At 42.6% G+C, this 25,433-nt stretch overlaps 1 protein-coding gene across 7 annotated transcripts in view; it reads right to left on the bottom strand.

Annotated features, from left to right (window-relative positions):
* Positions 1 to 11,312: 11,312 nt before the first annotated feature.
* Positions 11,313 to 25,433, bottom strand: part of PRDM16 (PR/SET domain 16) — a 635,076-nt gene continuing 620,955 nt past the window's right edge. For 6 of the 7 annotated variants that reach the window (XM_072608625.1, XM_072608626.1, XM_072608628.1 and 3 more), the window contains 3 exons: positions 22,591 to 22,821; positions 20,017 to 20,191; positions 11,313 to 17,443 (listed from right to left, as the gene is read on the bottom strand). In XM_072608625.1, the coding sequence (XP_072464726.1) occupies positions 17,309 to 17,443; positions 20,017 to 20,191; positions 22,591 to 22,821 (541 nt within the window). In that variant the 3' untranslated portion in view covers positions 11,313 to 17,308. The remainder of the gene's footprint in view (positions 17,444 to 20,016; positions 20,192 to 22,590; positions 22,822 to 25,433) is intronic. The other variant, XM_072608629.1, reaches the window with a different exon arrangement.

Here is a 25,433-nt window from a genome sequence, read left to right as displayed (position 1 = left end):
CCAGTAGTAACTGTTTCTCTCTGGAATAGCAATCCTGAGAGTCTTCCCCTCCCACCTTGATTTTTTTTCTTTCTCTTTTTTTTTCAAATTGAAGGGGCCATCCCTTGACACACTTATTAAAGAGGCCTTACCTCACTCTAAGAATACCTGAAAAGGCCTTAGCCTAAAAGGACCAGGGTCTTCATTGCATCCTGGGCCATCTCCAATTATCCTGATGAACATCTGGTCATTGGATTCAGATGGCGCTGGAGGAGAAAGTGAGGCTGGTGACCTTGCACAGCCCTCCCTCTCTCAAAACAAAGTTAACTGCAAGTCATGTCATTATCTCCCTGTCATGATCCTCTTCAAAAAAGGACAAATGCAACAACTGCTATTACAAAAATAATAATTTATAGTGCCTAAATGTTTACAGAATACTTCACATAAATTGTTTTAGCTTTTTTGTAGCCTTAAATTTCTGCTATTGCTATAACAATAATAATGAAAACGTTTATATAGTGTTTAAATGTTTTCATAGCAGGGGCATCTGGGTGGGGTAATGGATAAAGGTGTAGTCTGGAGTCAGGGAGACTCATCTCCCTGAGTTCAAATCTGGCTTCAGACACTTCCTAGCTAGATGACCTTGGACAAGTCACTTTACTCTGTTTGCCTCAGTTATCTCATCTGGAGAAGGAAATGACAAATCACTGCAATATCTCTTCCAAGAATACTCCAAATGTTCCCGGGCAAGTCACTTCACCCTGTTTGTCTCAGTTTCCCACTGTAAAATGGGAAGAGATAGGAGACTTCGTTATCTCTGCCAAGAAAACCCCAAACGGAGTCATCAAGCATGACTTAGCAAGAACATTTTATATAAATCATATTGTTTAATTCTCACACAACCATGTTAGACTTTTAGGGGGACCTGACCTGTGATTTCATTGGTATAAGGAACTTCCAGCAAGAAATTCCCCCATCAATGCAGATTAGCACCTGTTTTCAAGTTTTCAGTCTTCTGTAACTAACCAGGACACTGAGAGGATGGGTTGTCCAGGGTCACAAAACCAGTAGGTGACAGAGGCAGAATTCAAACCCAGGTCTTTCTGCCTCCTCTCTATGCACTATGCCTGACAACAATTTATCTATATCTGACCATTTTGCACTTGAGAACATTGTGGTTTAGGAAGATTGAGTCACCCCAGGTCTCTCATGACCCCAGGTCCTTGCTATTAATCACTAAACTGTGAAATTCATAGATCTAGAATTGGCAGTGACTGCAGACCTTTCCTTCTCTGATTCATATTAAGGATGATCAAACTGAGGCAAACAGGGTTAAGTGACTTGTCCAGGGTCACACAGCTAATAACTGTCTGAGGCCAGATTTGAACTCAAAGTTGAGTGTTCCTGACTTAAGGTCTGGAGCTCTATCCACTGTACTGCCCAGCTCCCCTGGCATAGAGTCAATGCTTAATAAATATTTGTTGATTGATGGATTACTAACTGTAGGACCCTGTACAAAATGCTTTCCATCCATTTTCTTTTCTTGACTCTCCCCCTCCCCCCACATCACCACCACCACCACCACCCAATGACTATCTAGTGGAGGAAACGCTATTCCTATGAAGAACCTCAGTTTCCTCATCCATAAAACTGGGGATAATGATATGAAAATCATCAGTCCTTGAACGAGTATGATTAAGGAAGACATATGGCTCTAGATGGCACAGTGCCTGGAGTGTTGGATTTGAAGTCAAGAAGACCCAAGTTCAAATCCAGCCTTATCTTCTATGTGATCCTGGGCAAGTCACAACCTCTGCCTCAGTTTCCTCATCTGTAAAATGGGAATAATAACAGCACCTCCCTCCCAGGATTATTGTGAGGACCAAATAGGATGATTGTAAAGTGCTTAGCACATAACAAACGTTAATTTTTGTTGCTATTTCCCATCTGCCTCAATTTCCTCAACTGTAAAATGGGGTAATGATAAAATGAAATAACATTTGTAAAAGTATTTAGCCCAGTGCTAGGCACACAGTAAGCGTTTAATAAAGGCTTTTTTCCTTCCTTTCTTCCACTCCCCCACCCCATGTCTTAGCACTGCCTCCTGGAACCTCACAGTCTATACAGAGAGAGAGACACCCTCCAGACCAGGGAGACACTGAAACCCAGAGAGGATGCACCGTGAGGAAGAATTAGAGGTAAGATTGGAACCTGGGTTCTTTGCCTCCAGTGTCATTTTTCTTTCGATTGTGCAACAACTGAACATGCATAGATGTTATCATGTATGCAAAACCCTTTGCAAACCTGAAAGCATCAAGAGGTCAGTTAGTATTAAATCTACGGAATTCTGGGGACACTCTGCCCTCTGATGGCCGCTCTCTGGTATAGCACACCCGCCACCAGACCTCCGCAGAGAAAGAGAATTTTCTCCTGTCTCGCTCTCCCCTAAAGGAGGGAGCAGTCAGGGTACATCTACAGATACCACAGAATCTAGGGGATATGGGTATGGGCCTTCTGATCCAACCCCTTCACGTTAGATACACATCTATGGCTAGTATATATGGAGTTCTTTAAGACTTACAAATATCTGATTTGACCTTCATAACACCCCTGGGAGGTAAATGGAGAAACTGAGGTAGGCAGTCGTTAGTTCGAGGCTGGATTTGAACTGATATCTTCTTGACTCCAGGTCCAGAACTTCTATCCTCTACCCAAGAGTGATGTGCCCATGCCCCAACACTCCTGAATGCAGAACCAGATTAAAATGTCACTGGGAAATGTTTAACAAAAATAAGTTTAAAATACAATACAGCACAGATAATGTTAATTGGTGGTTTTTTAAGTTGATATCTGACCCACCTGCCACCCAAGTATTATACCATCTAACCATCTCAACTTTATTTGTATCAGAGGTTATTCCTCATAAATGTTCCATGGCAGGCTACTGTTGCATTACATATAATGAAAATGAAAATTACACATAAGAACAATTAAATATAAGGATAAAGTTATATATAAAGATAAAATGAAATTATATATAAGGAAAAGGAGGAGGAGCTTTTATAGGAAGGGAAAGAGAGACTGTTTTTTCTTTTTGTCTAAGATTTCTCCCATAAATTTCTAAAAATATATATTTCGCTGATTTTTGTCTTGACTCCTTCCTGGTGGTACCTTTAAACTTAAACATTTAAGTCTAAGTATTTTCTTCAGAGATCCTATATATTCTGTCCCAGGAGCCCCTCTGATATCTGCCAGGAAGATGGAGGTTTGCATCCCTACTCTGTGATTCAAAGTTCTGTTAATGATCTGTTCCTCCTGGGAACAATGAAGCCTTGACAGAAAAGAATCAAAAAGTTATAGAATCTTTTCTGCCAGAGTGGGAATTAGAGTTAGGTTTCAACTCTCTCATTTTACAGGAGGAGAAACTGAGACCGAAAGATAAGTGATTTCCTCAAGGTCCAGGGCTGGTCAGCAGCACCAGCTGTCAGCTGCAAGTTTTTTTGAGTCCAGTGATCTCTTTGCTTTCTCCCCCTGTCCCCCAACCCCCAACCACCCCAGATCTTTATATGTCTAGTCAATGTCCATATCATCTGCCAGTCCCACGACTGGAAGGGCAGTGAAACTATGTTTTGACTCCCTTTCTTCCATCTCAGAGAATGAAGCCTGGTTTAAGGGCCAAGAGTATGGGAGAAAACTCAGATCCTGCCTGCTGGTTCTTAGCCTGAGAATTCTTTGATTTTCACTGTGTTATCCTCCTAGAGCTCTCTCTCTCTCTCTCTCTCTCTCTCTCCATGTGTGTGTGTTAGAGGCCAGCTAGTTCAACCCACACTGGAACAAGACCCCCTTGCACAACATCCTCAATGGACAGACATTCATCTCCTGCTAGGATTTATTACATAAACGGATTCTCTGAATTTGTTGGGGATTCTGGGGAAGGCTCTGAAGCTCTTCTGGGCTTTAGCTCAAGCCCCTCCTTCCCATCCACCTAACTCTGACTTCCCCAATTTGTTTTTTTTAATCTGATCCTGCCCCTCCCCCTCATCCCAGGCTTAAAACTTGCACCTGCCAGCAGGAGATTGCCTTGTATTGTCTCTGTCCAAGAGGGCAGCAAGCAGCCCGTTTTCCTTGAAGAAACGTTTGAAGTGGGAGGTCTCTTGCCCACAACGGGACCCCTTGTCATCCTCTTTTCAGTTTATTTCTTTGACCTATTACATAATTCCAGGCTTTACTTGGGCATTTTCCCGCCTTGGGACCAGGCCAGGAGAGGTCTCTGAGGTGACCTTAATATGATGCAGTGGAGTTATTAGCTTGTTGACAGGAACTTTTATGTCTCAGCTCTGAAGTGGAGAAGCACCAGTGGGTGGAGAGGACAGCAGCCAAACAGGGGATGTCTGTTCCCCTTTGTGAGGTGGGGGCTGGAGACTCATCCCTTTGGCAGCAGGAAGACCCTGGCTGGCATGCAGAGTGACCTTGCTGACAAGCCCAGGGCCAAGCTTCCCGCCAGATGCCCAACCAGCTTGGCACAGAGTCTTCTCCAAAGTTCAAAGGCATCTCATTAGCTACTTCCTGTAAATATGACTGCTTCTTGGGGCTCTCCCTTTCCTCCCTCTCTTTCTTCCTCCCTTCCTCCCTCCTTTCTTCTCTCCCTTCCTCCCTCCTTTCTTCTCTCCCTTCCTTCCTTCCTTCCTTCCTTCCCTCTCTTTCTTCCTTCTTTTCTCCTTCCCTCTCTCTTTTTTCCTTTCGTCTTCCCTCTTTCCTTTCCTTTCTTTTCTTTCCTTCTCTTTCTTCCTTCTTTCCTTCCTTCCTTCCACCCACCCACATTTATTAAGCACTCTCTATGTATGACAGAATATAAAGAAGAAACAGGAAAAGTTGGAGATAATCTGCACATGCTGGTACTTAGCAAATGTTGAATTGGGAAAAGAGAACACCATTAAAATTTGAGACTATTGGGGGGGGGTTCATACTCAGCTAAGTAAATAAAAATCCATACAAGGTAATTTCCAGAGTATGGGGGGGCACAGAGGGGATCAGAAACAGCACTAGTAGGAAGCAGCATCTAAGATATATTCTAAAGGAAGCCAGGGGTTCTAAGAGGCTGAGGTGAGGGAGGGCATTCCAAGGAGGAGGCCAGCCTGTACAAAGGCATGGAGGGAGGAAATGGAGTGTTAACTTCTGCTTTAGAACCAGAAAAGTATGGAAGCATCACTAAGGGTGGGAAAAGTGATTTTTTATGGTCCCCAGTTTTCCTAGGGAGGTCTATAGGTCTCTGATGGCCATATATAGATGGAAAGTACTTCTACTCTTGGACTGAAGGGAGGCTGAGAGTCTGCACAAGTACTCCATTTGGAGGCAGAATAGCAGACTTGGAATCCTGGCTTTGTTTTTGATTTCCTGGGTGACCTTGGGCAACTCACTCCTCTCTGGGCCTCAGTTTCTTCATTCATAAAATGAGAGAGTGAACTAGATGAAAGCAAAGTACAGTAGAAAGATTCATTGATCTGGGTTCAAATTCTAACATTTTTACTTATGTGACCTTGGACAAATCATTCAACTTCTTGGGTCTTAGTTTCCTCATGTATAAAGTAAGAGAATTGGACTAGGTGGTCCCTAGGTCTCTCTTGGCTCTGAATCTATGACCTCTCTCTACTTTATTTTTAAATTTTATTGATATCACTGTCATTCCAGATAGCCACATCCCCATTCCACTTCCCTTGCCTCCAAGGGAGTCAGACCACCAGATGCACCTCAGTCGACAAGATGTGTAGTCCTCAGCTCCCACCTCTATAAGGAAAAGAGGGAGATTCCTTTCCTCATCTCTTCCCCAAGGACCAGGTAGGTTGTGACAGTTATGTGACACTGGACTGTGTTTGAGTGATTTAATTTTCATTATTGATAATTAGAGATCAGCTCTAGAGATGTCAGGGAAGAAAGCAGAGGCCAAGGGTGCTGAAGTGATTTCCCCCTAAAATCACATAGGTAGTTTGGAACCTGGGTTCTCTGACTCCAGAGCCTTGCCTATACTAAAATGTCTGGGGTTCCTTAATCCTGATAATGGTTCATGGTAAGGAATAAAGGGGCAGCTAGATGGCGCCATAGTGTGTAGAACATTGGGTTTAGTATCAGGAAAACTTCCTGAGTTCAAATCCAGCCTCAGACATTTACTAGTTGTGTGACCCTGGGCAAGTCACTTCACCCCATTTGCCTCAATTTCCTCATCTGTAAAATGAAATGGGTAAGTAAATGGCAAATCACTTCAGCATCTTTGCCAAGAGAATTCCAAATGGGGTCACAACAAAACAATTCTTGGGGTTCCTTCTGCCTTAATCCCGATAATGGCTCATAGTAAGGAAGACAGGGCGTTAGACTGGAGTCATTGGGTCTGAGCTTGAATTCCAGCTTGGTCACAATATCTCTGTACTCTTAGGGAGTCAACTAATCTCTGGTCCTCAGTTTCCTAATTTGTCAGATGAGGAGGGTAGAATAAGAGGATCATGTTCCAGCTCTCAATCTATGTTCCTGGAGTGCTTTGATATCCTGGGGAGGTGTGGCTCTTGCCAGTTGCTTCAGGTCTCCCATCTCCTGATCATTTCACTATGGTCTAGGACCATCTCCCTACCTGCATGTCCTTGCATTGGGATTCATCCAGAAAAGTCCTCTCCACCCTCATTTCTGTGCTTTTGTAAGTGCTCCTCAGATTTCAGAATTACAGTTCATATGGTAGGGAAAGCCTCATTTTACAAAGGAGGATAATGAGACACCAGGGGGTCATTTGTCCAAGGTCACATACATATCAGAGGTTCATAAGACCCCAAATCTGGAGGTGAAAAGGTCCTCAGGGGCCATCTTGCCTCTCTCCTTGGCAATACCCCATATGGATGGCTGACAAGTCCTACATCTGGCCGAAATATCATCATCAACACCGAAAACAGCCATCTCTGTCAAGAATGGGTAGACTGACCAGGCCCCAGATGAATCTCATCGGGTAATTTTAAAACCATTTTGAAAAAATAGAAAACAGATCTTTCTTTCACCCATTTCTCTGAGCCTCCCCTCCTCCCCAATCCCGCCCTCATTGATTTCCCTCCTCTCCCCCCACCCCCTTCCCCTTTTCCCAAATGAAGCCTTTTTCTCATCACTCTCTGGTGAGCCACTAGGGCTGGGGCAGACAAAGTCCACTTGTCAGCAATATTCTCTTAAAGTCTCTGTTCCTTTTTTTTCCTCTGGGGTCCCCCTTACAATAGCTCTATTATCAGATAGTTCTCTTATCCAATAGATTTTCCCTCTCCCCTCCAGGGCTAATAAGGAGAAAGGTTGCCAGGCCGAACAAAGGTGGGAGGATTTTCACTTGCAGTCATTCAGCTAAGACTAAAACCCTAACACGCCGAACTCCGGGGAGGTGCTATTGTGTGGGACGTCGGATCCTGTCATCTGATCACTCTGAATGACTTCTTGAAACACGGGCCATTCATCAGTTTTGTAATTCACATCATTTGTCCTAAGAGAAGGGAAACATATTTCCCAGAGAGAAGGCTTTCAAGTCATTTTTGTACCTCGCGCTCCCTCTGAAAGCAGCATGTCTGACCATCATAGCTTGAGACTGTGCCTGGTTCTTTGTTAGTCACATCAGGAGGAAAAATAATCTTGAAATATTCAAATGCTTTCTTCACTCTCTCCACTCCCCACCCCCTAGCCACCTCTTTCCCCCAACCCCCTCCCACCTTAACATCTCCCCATGGAGACGTGCTTTTCTTTGAGACAGATTTTTTTTTAAAGTCACAACTCCCTAGATTTTGGACCTAGAATCAGAAATTTAAGAGCAGGAAGGGAACATTGTGTCCAGTCCCCTTTCCCTATTTTAAAGATGAAGAAACAGAAGTAGTAGAAATTTAAGTGACTTCTCTGAACTCAGAATTTAATTTCCCACCTCCATACCTTTGCCCATATCACCCACCTACCCACCCAAGTTCTCTCTTCTCACCTTAGCCTCTTAGGAATCTTAGCTTCTGTTAAGGTTCAGCTCAAGCACCACCACCAGCCAGAAGACTTTCCTGATTTCCTGTAGTTGTTAACACCTGGTTTCTCCTCCAATCGTCTTGCTTTTGTCCAATTTACTTTGTGGTAGCTTCCCTAGTTAAAATCTGTGTAGGGTAAGGGGGCAGGGTGGTAACAAGCTAGTTACCAGAGTCAGGAAGACATGGGTTTGAGACTTATCTTCATGAGAGTCTGGCTGTGTGACCCTGGACAAAACCTCTATGAGACTATACATTACGAGGCAGGTGCTTGTCTGCATGACTCAAAGCTTCCTCAAGCAGGATTTCCCTTTATCATTGAAATCACACATCAGATCCAAAAGAAAAAAAAAAATCTTCCTATAGAATGTCAGTTCATTGAGATTAGGGGCTGTATTTCATTTTTGTCCCTATATCCCCAACATCTCACCTGGAGTGATTTTGGGAGGGTTGGGAGAAGGTGTCTAGACTGTGATTTCAGCAGTGTGTGAAAATTCTCTTCAACTGAAGCAGACCAACAACTCTTCTACTTTTAAAGAAATTTCCTGGGATTTCTGATAGGGGAAATAATTTGCCAGGGGTCTCCCAGATAGGATGTAGCAGAATCAGGACCAGAACTCAGAAGACTGGCCTTTTGACCACTCACTTTCAACATGCCCAAGTGTACCTGACAAGTCAGTTCTCAGTGGGGTGACCTGGATGGAGATGGATTGTCTGCATCCTTTGCTCAAGGGGTCCCTATGTCTTGGGGAAGAAGTCGGTGGAAGGAACCATTGCCCAACTGGAGGGCTGGACAGTCTAGTAGACAGGGAGGGGCTTCTCTAGGATGGTGAAGCAGCCAGGCATGACTTCTGCAACCATCTCCCATGACAGCTCATACTGGGGATGCAACTGAATATCTTGGTATGTGTGGAAAAGCCCCTCATTGTCTGAGATCGCGTACTTAAATTACTTGCTGGTGGGGGCACAGACCACATGTGTTTTTTTCTTTGATTAGGCTGAGACAGGGGTGGAAAACCCAAGGGATTAGGAATGGAGGTGGGGGTCCACTGGCTACAAAAAAATAAACAAAGGCATGCGGGTCCCCCATGCAGAGCAGAGTTTTCCGCCAGATAGCCAAGTACCATTATTTCCATTTTAGAGGTGAGAAAACTGAGGCTGAGAGATGTCCAATGCCTCATTCAAGATTGCATGGGCGAGAAGCAGCAGAGAGGGACTTGAATCTTCAGCTCTATTAGATTTAACAAGCATTTTTTAAAGGGCCTGCTAGATACCAGGCACTGTTTCAGGCTGATACAAAGACAAAAAGTGAAACATTGTCCTCATGGAGCTTGTGTGTGTGAGAGAGAGACAGAGACAGAGATATGCTCAGAGAGAGCCAGAGAGACACAGAGCAGCAGACAGAGAGATGGAGGGATTGAGAGAAGGAGACAGAGACACAGAGTAATTGAACAGGGGGGAAGGGGAGGAGGAGGAGTGAGGAAGAGCCAGTCAAATACAGACAGAGAAGGAAAGAAGAAGATGAAAGGGAGAGAGACAGACAAAAACAGATATTGAGAAACAAAAAGAGACAGGAAAAGAAACAGAAAAGAAAGAAGGGAGGAAGGACAGAAAGAAAGAGAAAGAAAGAAAGATTGAGAGAGAGAGAGAAATTCTGTTTTCTGATGCAAATCAGCAACTCCTCAGTAACCATGCTGCTTTTAAGAGATGTATAGAATGATGGAAGGCACCACAGCAAATATCAGTGTTAAACTCAAGCAGAAATAGGGCCACTAAACCATACATAAGATTTCTTGATAGCTGCCTATTGACTTAGAAAACCACAAATTAACATTATGTTGTATTGTATTTTTATTTGTTTAAAAATATTTGCCAATTATGTTCTAATTGAGTTGTGGACCAGATGTTCAGTGGCAAGTCTGACACCTCTGGATAGTGGTTCAAGAATTGCCTTAGAAGTCAGGAAGAACTGGGTTCATATCCTACTCCAGGCATTGAATTAATTGTATGACCATGGGCAAGTTGCTTAGTCATTTTGTGTCTTGGGTCTTAATCTATAAAATGAAGAGATTACACTTGAGAAAGTGTTCAATAGGAGTTTTTAAGATAGATGAAATTGGGGTTTCTCTCTGTTTGTCTGTCTCTCTCCCTCTTCCTCTTTCTCCCTTATTTATAATATACATACACATATGTGTATGCATACACGCATACAGTCTTGCGTATAAATTCCTCATAGCAACAGAAATATTCCATTCCATATACATTCCAAAGCTATGCATCATCCTCAAAATCAGCTTTTCCTAGTCATTATTTAGAGAAATTCTCTACACAAGTGTATTTATCCTTTTCATAAGCATATGTATATATACACACATATATATGTGTGTTTTGTGTGCGTGCATATATACATACATACACGTCACAAAGCTGATTCCAGGGCATGATACCTACTACTTGCCAAGAGTGTAATTCCGTTTCTGATCCAGGCTCCAACATTGCTAGTTAGGGCTCTAATGACAGAGACCTTTCCCTCAGGGATCTAGTAGAAAGGGAAGAGATATAGTGAAAAAACTGTGAAACAGGCAGCTTACATTCTAACTGGCATGAGAGGGAGAGAATGAGATATATACAAGATAACCATGATTCAAGGGAGAGTGAGAAGTGTTAAAGGATGGAACAATCGTGGAAAGGGTGACCCTTGAGATGGATCTTGAAAGAAAGGGGGTGCCTTCGCCAGAGGATAAGGGAAAGGGATGGGAGGAATTCTATTTCATGCCCAGAGGGAAGTGAAGGAATGGATGAGAAGAGTGAAGAGCATTGTTTCTTTTTAAACTAATGTTAATACCAAAACTACAACGAGGGCAGTGTGATAAGGGATGTGCCCTAGGGCACTGAAGCTTATAGGCTGCTGATGGCACTTGATACAACTCAACCTCAAGCTCAGTTAGCAAGAATAGTAAATTAAATATTTACTGTTATACTATTATATTATACTATATTTGTATTGTACTATAATACTGTTATTAAAAAATAGTAAATTTAATTCAGAAACTGACAGAAAGGCACCTTACGTGAGAGCTCTCCCCCTCTCCCCAATTCCTATCCCCAACTTCTCTTTGTCCCAGAATTTTTCTGTCTTCACCACATGGTGTTGTCCTGAGGTCTGGAGTACACTTGCTCCAGGCACTAAAGTGGCTAGTTATAGCTCTGTCAGAAAGCATTTTTTTCACTCACTTCCTGGGTGAGGATCCCTGACCCACTCCTCCCTTCCTTCCACAGCAAGTATTGGGGGTCCAGCCCAATAACAGTCATCAGCACTGGTCTTAGAAAAGCACACAGGTTTATTGCATATCAATCTCATGTATAAATTCATCATAGCATTGGAAAGATTACATTTGGTATACATTCCTAATCTACAGCATTACCCTCAAAATCAGCTTTTCCTAGTCATTATTTTAAAAGAATTTCTCTACACAAGTACATTTGTCTTTATCACAAGCATCAAAATGAAATTTTGCAAAAAAAAAATCGCTCATTTTAATTATTTTCTACACTTCATATCTTTTCGTAAAGTCTCATTTATTCTCCCACAAGCGATTTTCATATTAATTAATGAAGAACTGCCCTCCCCCCTTGTCATCTGAGCAGTTCCCGATTTCTAGTCCTGGACGTTGAACCTAATCACATATACATAAGTGCATCTACGGAATTTTTTTTTCTGTTTTTAATAAAAATTTCACAAACAGACACGATAGTGACCGCTAAACACGAGTCATGCACAGTTTACTTATAAACATAACCGAAGCAATGTACACTCCGAAGTGAAACGGGACAAGCACCATCCGCTTTCTCAATGGTTTTGAAACATTATATGAGAACCAGACATTTACAATTTGATTTTTTTTCCCCAATACTATACAGCCCTAAAAGAAAAAAAACAAAACAAAACCCAAAACAGAAACAACAACGAAGAATCTTAAATCAAACCGGTCTCGTAACAACGGGGAAAGAAACAACAGAAAATGCCTAAGTTCAGGATTCTTACAAAGCGTGACATAACTAGGTTTTTAAATTACGTTTTTGTTTATTTCTTTCTTTTTTTCTGCAGGCTGGAGAAGTCTGGCCAAAGCATTTCTTGCTTGGAAGAGTGGCAATAGTGGAAAATATCGCCAAAAGAAACCTTTCACTAGTGAATTACACATTTGGAAACTTGAGCTGCCATCTTCATCTTTTTCCAAAAGTGGTAATCATAAGAATCCATGATAGACAAAATAATAATAATATAATAATAAACAATAACAATTATTGAAAAATAGATGAGGGAGGGTGAGAGAGAGGGGAATGAAAAGAAGGGGAATGGGATCATAGCATCTGGAGCTGGAAGGGACCTTTGAGGTCAACTCATCCAACCCTCCTCATTTTGCAGATGAGGAAACTGAGGCCCAGAGAGGTTTGGTGACTTGCCCAAGGTCACAGAGCTATTAAGTGGCATAACTGGTATTTGAAGCCAGGTCCTCTGACTTAGAGCCAGCATTCTTTCTACTGGTCCAGTTCTGCCACTCAGAAAAAAAAAAAATTAAGTCCTCAGAATAATGTAAGGATGCTTTCATCACAGTATCACTCAGCTCAAGAGAGAAAGAATTTCATGGCTTTGGGAGAACTGCCTGCCACCAACCAGGAACAGTTTTGCCTTCATATTCCTAACTGAGATCAGAGCTTTTGTCAACTCATTCCCTGTTAGGTCTTTAACAGGCAGCTAAGTGAGGGGTACCCTTCTCCCATTTGGCTACCCCAGTCCCCCCTTTCTTTTCTTCCCTCAGATTCAGCAAACACACTAGGGTTGAGCATTTTGAAGCCACCTGGGTAGGAGTGGGAAAAGATACCTAAAACTCTGGTGCTTAGAGTCTAAAAAAAGGGTATACCAACTTAAGCATATACAAGGAGGACAAAGATAAAGGGGGCAAACTTCTGGATCCTCAGCTGGCACATCAAGGAAAGTAGTTTTTTGTCTCTTCCTCTGAAATGATTTCCTTTCTTATGTCTATTTCTTCTCATTTTGGCCTGCCATCTCCTACATGGTCAACTGTCCCTTCTCATTTCCCTGGAATCTTGGGTCCTGGGACAAGACTAAAGATTAAGCTACATCTTCCCTGGGGAAAGGGGCCAACTGACCTAGATGGTCAGATACAACAACTGGTCAGTTCAGACAATCCACTGGTATGGCTGATGGCATTCATTGGATTTGGCAGGGTTTAAATCTGATGCACCTATCTGGTGGTTGAGGGAAATAGACTCATCATCTCCACTCATTCAACATAATGGTATGACTGCAATATGAACCAGGGCAGCAAGGTGGCCTCCACTCACCATTATCCTCCTTCATTCCACTAGGGCACACAGTAACTTAGTCCCTGTGCCAGTCATGCCATTTCTTTGCTTTGTGGCAATGGCACTATGGCTACCAGTGAAGGAAACAACATGGAATTTAAAAGAGATTGAAAGAGATCAACAAGGTCCTTGAACTTTCTGCTGCTCCCAGAATGGTGTCCTGGGGATTCCCAGCGCCTTCACGATTCCACCAGAATCCTTGGTGGCTCTTACTGGTTTTTTGTGTACACGATCTGAACTGAGGAGGAAAACTTGATGCCTAGGCTTCTGTGTAGTAAAGATAAACCCTCACTTCAGTTTGGGGGAATCCAACATTTTTTAGAAAAAAAAAAACATTCTAGGGACAGGCAAATCATAGGAATTAAGTGCTTTCTTTTTCAAAGATCTGAACTAAAAATGATGAACTCTTCTCCATGGAGGCACACTAAACAGAAATCTCATGAGCTCTAAATGTCTTGCAATGAAACTAAACAATTAGTTCAGGAGGTAAGTGTATAAGAGGGATTCTTTGGGGGAAGTGAAGAAGAGACATTGTGCAGACACATGGAGTTGTCACATAGATGAAAGATTTTACTCATTTTGATTAGCCCCAAAGGACGGAACCAGGACCAGGGGATGGGAGTTACAGAGAGGCATATTTCATCTCTACATAAAAGGAAAAAGAAGTCCTAACAATTAGATCCGTGGAAAATTGGAATGAGGCTGCCTTTTGGTAGGCTGAAGGAGACTGAAAGGGTGGATAACAAGTTCTTTCAAAAAAGGACTGGATAATTACTTGTTCAGGATGCCAAAGAGGAGAGTCATGTTTTGGCTACAGGTTAGACCAGATGACCTTTGAGATCTAGGGATCAGCAGAAAAGTTGAGTATTTTAGTCTCTTAACAGAAAGCAGGAAGAATTAAGTGGTAATGAAAAATGCTAACTCTCATCTTTTTTTAATGTTGTCAATGTGTGTGTTTAATATATATTCTGATAGTCTCAACTTGCCTAGTTTGAGAAAGTCCTCCATAAAGAACAGAGAAATAAGCTTCCCTCTTCAGCCTCCACCCTCTACCTTTACCTTTTAAAGGGAAAAGATTACAATCAGAATGTGCAGAAAGAGGGACTCAAAAGGAGAGTCCTATCTTGAGCGGAGAAATTCCTCTACAACATCTAACAGAAAAGGAAACTCAGCAGATACACACATGTAGAGGTGAACATTTTGATCTGCAAGCTTTGCTCAGTGTTGATAAGGCCAGCCTGCCTCACTGACATCTTTTTCTAATCAACCCTCCCCAGCTGCTTTCCCAAAAGAAGGATTATCCCCAACCTGCTAAACTGTGCAAAAAAGACCTACCCACAAATACTTAATACTTGGAGGAGCGGCTTGAGCTGTTGACAGGTAAACTTAGACAAAAAAAGGAGAAAAGCAGAGGCTCGTTATTGTACTTGAGAGAAAGAAAAAGGAAAGAAAAAGACAGAAAGCAGAATCATTTAGATTCTGATCTATCAAAGTAAATTGATCGTTAACTCAAACCCTAGGATCCCCTCTTCTGGTAGCTACCATCCTGACCAATAGATATTTCGATCACTGAAGTTCAAATTTTGACTATTTACAGCTATCATCAATGGTCTTTGCGAATGCATCAGCTGTACTTAAAAATAATAACAGGGATCAACCTGATCGAGTGTTTTTTTTTTCTTTTCCCATTCCTTTCTATAAATAAACACTGTAAAGTTCTTGACAATATGGCACTTTTACCTCGGAAGCTGCCCTGGCTAAAAACACCTTGGTTCACAGTTGTCTCTATTTACACTAGAAATTTTTCTTTTTAAGAGTAACTTAGGTGAGGTCTTTGTCCCCCCTTCCCCTTTCCCCTCCCCCACATCTCTCTTCTTGTTGGGTCATTGAGTTTTTTTCTCTTTCCTTTCCTTCCAAACAATAAAAGAAATAAATAGAACACTTATCCTAAATGTGACTGTAATCGAAAATCAAATTTAACACAACATATGATTGTCTGGAAAACTGGCAGCAATGACAGCGGGATCAATTAGGGGGTTTTTGGCACATTAATTTAAAAAAAATTGTCCTACTCCCTGGTTATCAATCATACAACACGCAACCTTAATACACGATTTTGGTCCTTCACTAGATACTTATATTAACATTATTTTTTTCACAATGAGGCTATCTAATGCCAAAAAAAAAAAAATACTGTTAATGAGGAAATGAAAAAGAAAAGAATTAGAAAAAAATTACAAGTTATATACAGATTAAGGTAAATTCCATGAGGAAAAAAAATTATTATTTTAAATTGGCCCCTATGGGAATAATTTAAAACCCATTCGAATGGGCAAGTACTATGGTGCTGGAGGACGGGTGAATGTTTCCAGGAAAGGAATGTTCTAGCTTAAACTCTTAGAGCCTGGCTAACGATGGTGGACACACAGTTCGGTTCTTGAGTCGTGTCTTGCCAAGATCTTGTGCAAACATTGGAAACGGGAGTTAAATAGTGTCTTGTGAATCCGGAGTCCGAGGCACACATATGAACTTGTTGGCTTAGAAGTCTCTGACCCCCTTGGGGAGCCACGGAGAGAGCAAAGTGAAGTGGCTACTGTTTTTCCAGTCCACATCATAGAGGGTTGAGGATCAAGGTGGGAGGGAGCAGGGCACAATTCTAGGGCGACCCAAGAATGGCCAACAGGCCCCGAATCTTGAATAGGGAGGTGGGAATCCAGGGACAACAGAAGCAAGACGCCTTGAATCTCGGGGGAACTCGGCATGTAAGGAACCGAAGGCCCCCTTTTTAGTCTCCTGCCTCAGTTGCTCTTCTGTGTCCTAGGTGGCTCACGTCAGCCCAAACTCATGAAATTTAGGCGCCATGGATGCTTTGCCAGTAGACCCCTCCCACTGGGCAAAATTAGGGGTTCCCTAGCTCGAGCTACAAGTCACTTAGTGGCAGGCACATTTCTTAGTCCCAACCATGGGGCAGTCCTATCTGTAATGACACCATGTCTAAGAATGGCTCAGGAAAGTCCTTAATTTTTATTCTAGTAGGATTCTTATGTAAGGTCTCCATGAGCCTTCATTTTCACTTTTCCAAGTGGACAAACAGAATCAGAGAGAGAGAAAATAAAGGGGGAGGGGACAAAAGAAAGTCCACGTTGTCCTAAAGGATTTAAAAAAGCACATGCAATCCCTGTGCTGTGCTTGAGACTAGTTAATGTCCAGGAGGGAGATGATAGTTCAAATCAATGCAAAACTAGTTTAAAAACAAAAACAATTTGCAAGTAGTTTCAGATTTTTAAAAAATACTTTTAAAAATTCATGAGCTCAAAGAGAATCTGTAACAAGATTATTAAAAGTTATTTCTGTCCTTTTCATTATATATGAAAAAAACCCCAGCAACAACCTCACAACTTAAAAGTGATCTATCTCTTTAGAGCCCAACTAGGTCTTTTTCCCTTAAGAAATGCCATTCAGGTCCCCTGAAATGGCCAAATGGCTTTAATTTCAGATTGAAAATTCTACATTAGCTGGTCTGGGTTGGGGAGAGGAGGGGGGTGTGTGTGCTGTCTCACAGCTCTAATGAACTAGGTTTTGATTGCTGTTAACGTGCTATTATTGTACCACAGATTAGCCGTGTTTCCAAAAACTATTCTTAGAGATGGTGAAATTCTGGGACTGCTTCAGGGATTCTCTGGGTTCTGAGGTTCAGTTTGAGAAATCAGAGACAAACTACAGTGGGGTAGATTAAAAAAACAAAACAACCCAAAAAATCAGGCGTTGCAGATCACAGGTGAAGAGTTATGTTTCCCCAGCCCAAAGCCTAGAGACTTCTCTGAGGATCTCTGCTCTGTCTTGCGGTTGTCCAGAATTTCTGCAAGGGGGCATTTATAGCATGGTAGTCTTTTCACTCTGGACTCTGTCCCCAGTGCCTCCGTGACCTCTCAGAGGTGGTTAATAGAGTTGAAGGCCCCCGTCTCTGAGGCTGCTCCCGTCATGTTCAACCAAGCGTCCAGAGAATTCTGGGAGGAAGCGTGAAGAGGAGCGTTCTCAGAGAGAGAAAGCATCATTGCATAAGCCTGGTGGAAAGGAAAAAGACCACAACACAGACAAACAGCAAAAGAAGATGAGTGAATATGACTTGGAGAAATCCCTGGCAAGTCACCCAGTTAGTCCCTTGGAGACCACCCTGGAACACCACCCAGGCAGCCTCACATTTACAAGGAGGAGTAGCAATGTAGGTCATGATCTTCCCCTTCCATGCTCACAGAGCATTTTGTTATGCATTTCTTCAAGACACTCATCTACCATATTGTATATTATGGACATCTGTGATTTGGTCTTAGCCTCCTACTAGACTATAATCTTCTTGAGGGCAGGGGCCCTGGAATGATTATATCTCCCCAGGGTGAGAATTATACAATCCTTGACATAGGAAAATAGTTTCTAGTTGTCAGCAAGGATGAACAAAGCCCACTCCGTCGGGTGACATTGGGTCTGGGTATTAAGTGGGAGGGTGGGAATAGGGTCTGCCTATCTTAATTCTGTAGGGACTCCCATCAAAGCCAAGTTCACAGGAATGGAGTGCCATGATTGCCCTGGGCTGACAAAATGATGAGAGAAATACCCCCATACTTGGTTGCCTTAAATCATCAGTTAAATAATCCAAATCCAGGGTGCAGAGAAGTGCATTTTTTCCTACTTTTTATAATTTCAAAGGTCTGAGCTTAACACAGTGCCTGGCACATAATAGATGCTTATACATGTTTATTGATTGACTGACTGAGTCAATATGAAATGTTTCCATCAGAGCACTCAGAGTGATTTTTATAAATACCTTCTTGTTGGACATGATTGTACTTATAGGGAAAACCAAAACAAAGCATTTTCGGTCCACTCCTACAGGGGACGCCCTTCCCAGAGTTAGTAAAAAGACAAAAGACAGAGACATGCAAATGGCTTGTGCCGAGCCCCCATCAGTGTGATTCTCTCAACCTATCTAGACAGACAAGGTAGCTTAAGCTTGACATTTAGTTAGCACCTGTCCTTGGTTGGGTCTTTCATAGAACATGGAAAAGAAATCAACGCCACTTTCTAGGATCTGAGATACCGAGTAAAGTTCCAAACATAGGAAATATGTTTGGAAAATAATATCCCTTAGGTCAATACCTCAAGAACATGTAAGTTTGTTGATGTGGGAACTCCTGTTGATGTACCTCGTGACCCACCTATTGCCTAGTGACTTAGTGAGTGGATTGAGTCTTAGAGAACTTGCCCACATCATATAGATGGTATCAGAGAAAAGAATTGAACCCAAATCTTTCTGACTGTAAGCCTAGTACTCTATTATGTTTCTCAAACTGTTTCTTTCTTAAGAAAACAGAACATTAAAGACATTTGCTCTAACCCTGTTCTGTTTTTTTTTTTTCTTATCTCTGGGACCCATAGGATGCCTATGCATTAGCTTTTAAAGTAGGACTGAATGAGAAGACATTTGGAACTTCTTTTCAGGAAAGGTTCTGTACAATTTAAGGTTAAGGGGCTGCTGACAATTGTCCCCTTTCCTGGAAATGGGACAAACTCTGGTCTCAGTGCTAATCTGAGGCTGGTCCAAATGGACATAAACAAATTGCAGCTGGTCACAAAGAAGGCATTCCTACAACCAAAACACTTACTGGTTGTTGTTGGTTTTTTAAGAACAAAAGAAAGAGAAAGAAAGGAAAAGAAAGGCAGAAATAGGATAAAAGGAAAACTTCTAAAATATCCAAATTTTTATTTGGAAGACCAAGTCCGTTTTCTGAAGACTGGCCTAACCAGTCATGAAGAGCTGGTTGCCCACTAAGTGATGAAACTTCTTTGGGCATGGTAATCCATGAAACAGGGACAAATTTAAAACAAAAAGCAACCCCCCCCAAATCACTATGGTGAGACTCGCAGAATGGTAGACAGAGGCACAGGACACATCATTTTTAGACCATCTACAGACCTAATTTTGATCCCCGTTGTACAATGAAAATCACACCAGGCCATGGATGGAGAGAACTCAAGAATTGAGGAGATCATTAGATCCATCACTCAACTACAACACAGGTGCAGGTTGAATTCAGGATTCAATTTTATCTGAGCAGATTCAAGAAAAAGCAGCATGGTAATTTGGTCAGGGGGTTGGCAGGCCTTAGAATCAGGAAGACCTGGGTTCAAGTCCTGTCTCTGTCATATACTTGCTATGTGATTCTAGGCAAGCTCTGACTTGTCATCCTACGTAAGGGCTTAAGACTGTAAGTCTCAGGGAAAAGTGCCAACTTGAATTGGCAGAGGGAATATTCTCCTCTGACAGGTCTGCATACCAATAAAATCATAACTTCAGTCCCTATGTTACATTCCAGGGTCACTAAAAATAATGGGGCAAGGAAACTGCCCCATGACTATCTAGCCAAAGGTCTGGGTTCAAAAAAAGTGACCAAACCCTGGAAAATTTCCAAGTTTTAAACTGGCAACAAGGTGGGCATGGGTCTCAAGGCAGCTCTGCCTGGAAGGGACAGTCTGGTGGGAACCAAAGAGCTGTCTAGCTGTGGACCCCAGAGGCTGTTGGTGACCCAGTGGGAGGGGAGGGGAGGAGGCAGGCATGATGCTCAGAGAGAGAGATACCTACCTGGTTTTTAGCCTGCCTGTACAAGGTTTGTTTTATTGCCTCAGAGTCTAAGGTGGAATTAAACACATCTTTAACTTCAAATGCTTCCTCAGCTGCTTTGCGGAGATCCAGCCCCTTCCCAAAATTCGGCATCTGCTCCAAATCTAACAGGCCGGCTTCTTCCTCCTCCATACACCTGTACCAAGGACCAGGGGGAGGGAAGGGGGTGACCTGTTTGTTAGCTGGTCTGGCCTCGGAGGGCTTTTACTGATGCCCACATGGCTGACTTGGTGCCTGCATGCATGCCCCGCAGAGCCTCCACAAGCCACATGCACAAAGAGATGGACACACAGACACACACAGATAGGAAGCTACACACACATACACGCACATAGACAGAAACTGGATGCAGGACAGAAATCCAAAGGAAAGAAGAATGGGCGGTCTTGGGCCTACACACTGCCACTGCCAGGACCATGCCCTCAGATTGCCTGAGAGCTTGGGTTGAGATGGCTGATATCTGGCCAGGCTGGTTGATGGATAACCAGTCCTTAATTACTTCAGGAACCTAATGTAGTTATTAATGGAGGCCTGGGATGTGCATTCCCAGGGCTTGGGGATTCTGGTGTGATTCACTGGGAAATGGAATCTATTCCCAGAGTTTCCTGATGGAAGCCCCTGGAATGGCCCTTGGGGTGATGGTGGCAGGGGATGATGCCAAAGGAGATGGCAGAAACAGACTCTGTCTGTCCTCACCCTCTTTGAGAATCTGCAGAGCCCATGCTCTTCCCCTAGATTCCCTTGGCTTTGTGACTTGTCACAAACCTTTTTAGAAGGGTGCTATAATGAGCCCCGACTCATGGGGAGTCCCTTCCCTTCCCACGCTTGACAGTCTCTAAGCTTCAGTTCTAAGTCACTGGAAGGATTCTTATTCAGGGAGGCATTTTGATAACTCAGAAACCCAGAATAGAAGAATCTCAACATTGGAAGGGACCTCATGGGCCAGCTAGTCCAACCCATATCTGGAACAGGAATCCCTACAGAATCTTGACAAGTGGTTACTTTAAGCTTTTACTCAAAGACCTCCAGTGAAGAGGAACCCCTGTCATTCCAGGGTAGCTCTTTCTACAACTGGATCAGTTTCATTTTTCTGACCAACCCCATATGCGTAGGGCTTCATCTCAAATCAAGAGGCTCCTGGCATTGAACTCAGTCTCCAGAGAGCTGTTTAGACATTTTGTTCATTAGCATACACATATAACTGGAATCGGACCACTACAGGGGATGACTGATGAATAAGCTTGGAAATAGGTCACTGGATCAGAGATTTATCCATTTAGTGCTGGAAGGGACTCTGAAGTCATCAGATCTAACCCTTTAATTTTACAGAGGAGGAAAGTGAAATGACTTTCCCAAGGTCATGAAGCTAGAGTGTCTGAGGCAGGTTTGAATCCAGACCTTCCTGACTTTGTGACTGGTCCTCTAGTGGCCCGAGTTCTTGGACATTATCCAGAGACCAAGGCAGTGGATGGGAGGTGGGTATCCAGGGGTTTTCTAACTCTGTGTTTTGCCTGCAACAACTGAAAATGTCCACCTTGCAGAGGTTTTATGCCTCCTTGGTGATCTCAGCTAACTCCTCTGGCCCTTCTAGGGACCTGCCGAATGTTCCTAGCTTTGCCAGCATTCCACCAGCAGGAGGCAGAAGAGAGTACAGACAGGGGCCATCAGATAACTCTTACTCTCATATGCTACTATGATGTACTTACCACCTTCCTCCTCCCTGAACTGGGCCAAGGACCAAGGGAGACTTTTTCTGTGCATGCACACAGTAGGGAAAGAATACCACAGCTAGAGGGAACATGCATGCTACAGTGGATAAAGAACTAGATTTGGAGTCAGGAAGATCTGTGTTTGAATTCTACCTAAGACACTGACAGTGTGACCTTAAACAGCTCACTTAACCTCAGTTTTCTCCTCTTTAAAATGAGGGTCATAATAGCCCTTCATCACAAGGTAGGTGTAAGGATTAAATGAGACAATCTGTGTAAAGTGTTTTGCAAATCTTAAAAGTACTATATCAGTGTTGGCCATTGCTATCGTATTATGTAATTATATTACATGTGACATATAATATAATTATATTAATAATATGACTATAATAATTATAGTCTTGACTGCCAACTATTATTTATGGGGACTTAATTCAATCACTTCCGTTCTCTGACTTTCAAGTTTCTTTCCAATAAGAAGAGAGGGTTGAACTCAGTGCTGTCTAAGGTCCCTTTCACCTCCAATCCCATGTCCCCATGTAGTTGGCTGGGCCATCAGTCTTTGGATTTTCCTTCTGTGGCAGTAGCTCTTAACTCTGCCCTGAAGGTGACCTTTGGAGGGGGGATAGAAACTATGCTTGAAATGAAGGCTTAAATTGATTCATAGTCCAAAAAAATAAAATAAAATAAGGTGAGTTCAGCCCCTGTGGCTTGCCAATCAAGTCTTTGTTCCCCCTCCTCTACCATCATCCTCCCAGCCACCCTGGATGGAGTTCAGAGCCCACCAACACACCCTGGGTAAGTCCAGAAGAATGGCAGCACCCACCTTCTTGTGTGATCAAAGCTCATGCTGAGTGATGTGGGCTCTTCATCCTCCTCATCCTCATAGGCTCCTTGGGCTTCTGTTGTGGGGGAGACTGTCTCATCCTGGGACTTCCCTGTCAGACTGTCATCATCTTCCTCCTCCAACTCTTCTTCCTCTTCATCTACGTCCTCTGACTTTTCGTTGGCTAACCCATGGCACTGAGAATTGCTATCGATGTCCTGAATTTCTGGCCTGAAAGGACAGGGACAAAAAACAGGCCATTTCCAGAGGAGGGGCATTAGCCACGGCCCTCTAAACTGGTCCCATGATCAGACCAGATGGACTAGTCCCTTTAGGACCTTCTCTCTACCCCATTCCTAGCAAATCCAATCCATGTCTCGTCAGGGTATTCTGAGGATGTGGTCTAAGCTGTTTGACACAGTACTGTTTCTTCAAGTTAATGGATTATTGTGACAGGAACAGAAAACATATACTAATGAGTGAAACTGGCAAATGGTATGCATTCTACTCAATGAGAATGTTAAAATGTTTTAGCCAGATGTGCATAGAAGACACAACTTTTATTAAAAATTTTTTTGGAAGGGGGAGAGACAACATTGTGCTGTTTTAAGGAATATGAAGAGGGTAGAAGTGATGTGGGTTTCCCCATAGGCGAAATTCTCTGGGGAATGGTTATGTGTAATTATATATTTTCCTCCAGTCCCCTCACATACATCATCTTCAAGCTCTTTTTTCTGTACAAAGAGAGGCTTACTGAATGGCCTTTGAAGTCTCTTACAGTCTGAGATCTTTTATCCAGTGTTTTTGCCACTATACCTGATGTACCCAGCTCAGTTCCTATGGTCAGGGTGTATTTGTATGACCTAAACCATTTCTAGAGAAGAGGTGCAAGAAATTCAGTTCATTATCTGGAAGTCTACTATTGTAAATATCGGATGGTTTGGTGGCATGTGGACAATGCCTCTGGGTGACTGACTCCTGACAGAATCTTTGACTTTCCATTCAGGTCACACAATTGTAGAATATAAGAGTCAGAAGGTGTCACTAGGGGTCCCACAATATACAAGTGCTGGAAGGTGGCTTGGAACATAGAACCTAGAATATCAGAGCTGCAGGGGAACTTAGAACAGAGAATGTTAGAGCTGGGCTGTAGATGCTTAGAATAGAGAATGTTCTTTGAGAAACCTGAGAATAGAGAAGGTCAGAGATGGGAGGGATCTTACAACAGAGAATGTCAGAGCTGGGAGGGGATCGTAGATCATACTGAGTATCAGATATAGTCATGCAAGAGCATGAACCGAGTCTTCAGTATAGTTCTGTTTAGGTTAAAACAACGTAGTTTTTAGGTTAGATCATAGAATGGCCTTAGAATATAAATTATCAGAGTTAGAAGGAGGCACAGAATTTAGAAAATAAAATGTCAGAGGTAGAATGGACCTTACTACACAGAACATTAGCCCTGAAAGGGACTCTGAAGCTGTCCACTCCAGTCTTATTTATACCAATGCTTCTCACAGTGTATAGACACAGCCTTAGTGTCCCCTAAAGAAAAATACATCTGGGGCAGGGAATGAAGAATCTGGTCTTGGGGTTACACTCTATGGATCCAAATTTCTTTCATAGTCATCACCTGCCTGTGAGATTGAAGTCTCAAGGTAACTCATCCTCCCTCAAAGGGATGTCAAGGAAAGGACTCAGTAAACCTTAAAGTGTCAACAACAAAGGGATATTTTTAATACTAGAGTGCCAAGGATAAGGGACAATAGAGGGTATCCTGATTGGTTATTCAGTGGGTAAATTTCCGGTGCAAAAGAAGCATTAAAAAAAAACCCAAACCAAACCAAGAGGCCTTTCTTCTGAAGGCTGCCTTTTGTCACCTAGTCTAAACATATCAGGAGTGTGTTTGTTTTAGAGAATTGTGATTGATTTTCCTCCAGAGGATGGCCGAACTCTCCCTCTGGTTTTCTGTAGCCAGTCTGGGTGAGAGTCCTTGCATTTGGGCTAGATTTTTTTTTTTCCTCCAAACCTACATCAGTCAAAGTTGAAAGATTCCTCATTTCCTCCAGGAAATGCCACTTGAGGGGTTGTTTTACTGTAGCCTAAAAACTACATTGAAGACTCAGTTCCTGCCCTTACATGACTCTGATACTCAGCTTGAGCAAGAGGTCTCAGCTACTCCATGTGTGTATTTGTGTGTGTGTGTGTGTGTGTGTGTGTGTGTGTGTGTATTTTGGAAGGAACTACCTAGAAAAGAAAAAGAAGGGTTCAAAAACAGGAATTCTTGATGTTTTTTTCTATCATTCTGGTGAAGTCTCTGGATTCCTTCTTAGAATAATGTTTTTAAATGAATAAAATAAACTATATAGGATTACAAAGGAAACTGATTACATTGAAATATTAAATATTAACAGCACAAGTTCATAAACCCCCAGGGTTAAGAACCTTTATTTTTAAATGTGCCATTGGGCACGATGCAGCTGGAGACTCAAGAGAAGCTAAGTCAGAGAATGCTCCCTGAGAATGTTGGGCTGAGGATAATAGGTGAAATTTGGCCCTGGACTCAGCACTCAGGGCTGCCCTGTATTCTGACAGCATGTCGGGGGCAGGGTTTCAGTCGTCACTCTGTGGAGTACATCCCACACTGATGGAATAACTCAGGGAGAAAAAGAAAGCATCTTTTGTTCAGAGTTGTGCTCTCAATCCCCCTTATCTGACAATTCATCTGTTAAATAATTGAAATAGTATGGACGGCTTCATGAAGGGGGTGGGGGTGGGTGGCAGCCCTTTGCCGTTAAACTTGGTAGTGTGTGTGTGTGTGTGTGTGTATGTATGTATGTATGCTT

The sequence above is a fragment of the Notamacropus eugenii genome, chromosome 5 (assembly GCF_028372415.1).
Source record: "Notamacropus eugenii isolate mMacEug1 chromosome 5, mMacEug1.pri_v2, whole genome shotgun sequence".
Classification (NCBI taxonomy): domain Eukaryota; kingdom Metazoa; phylum Chordata; class Mammalia; order Diprotodontia; family Macropodidae; genus Notamacropus; species Notamacropus eugenii.
Note: the sequence above shows the minus strand (reverse complement) of the source record. Positions and strands in the feature narration are given on the sequence as shown.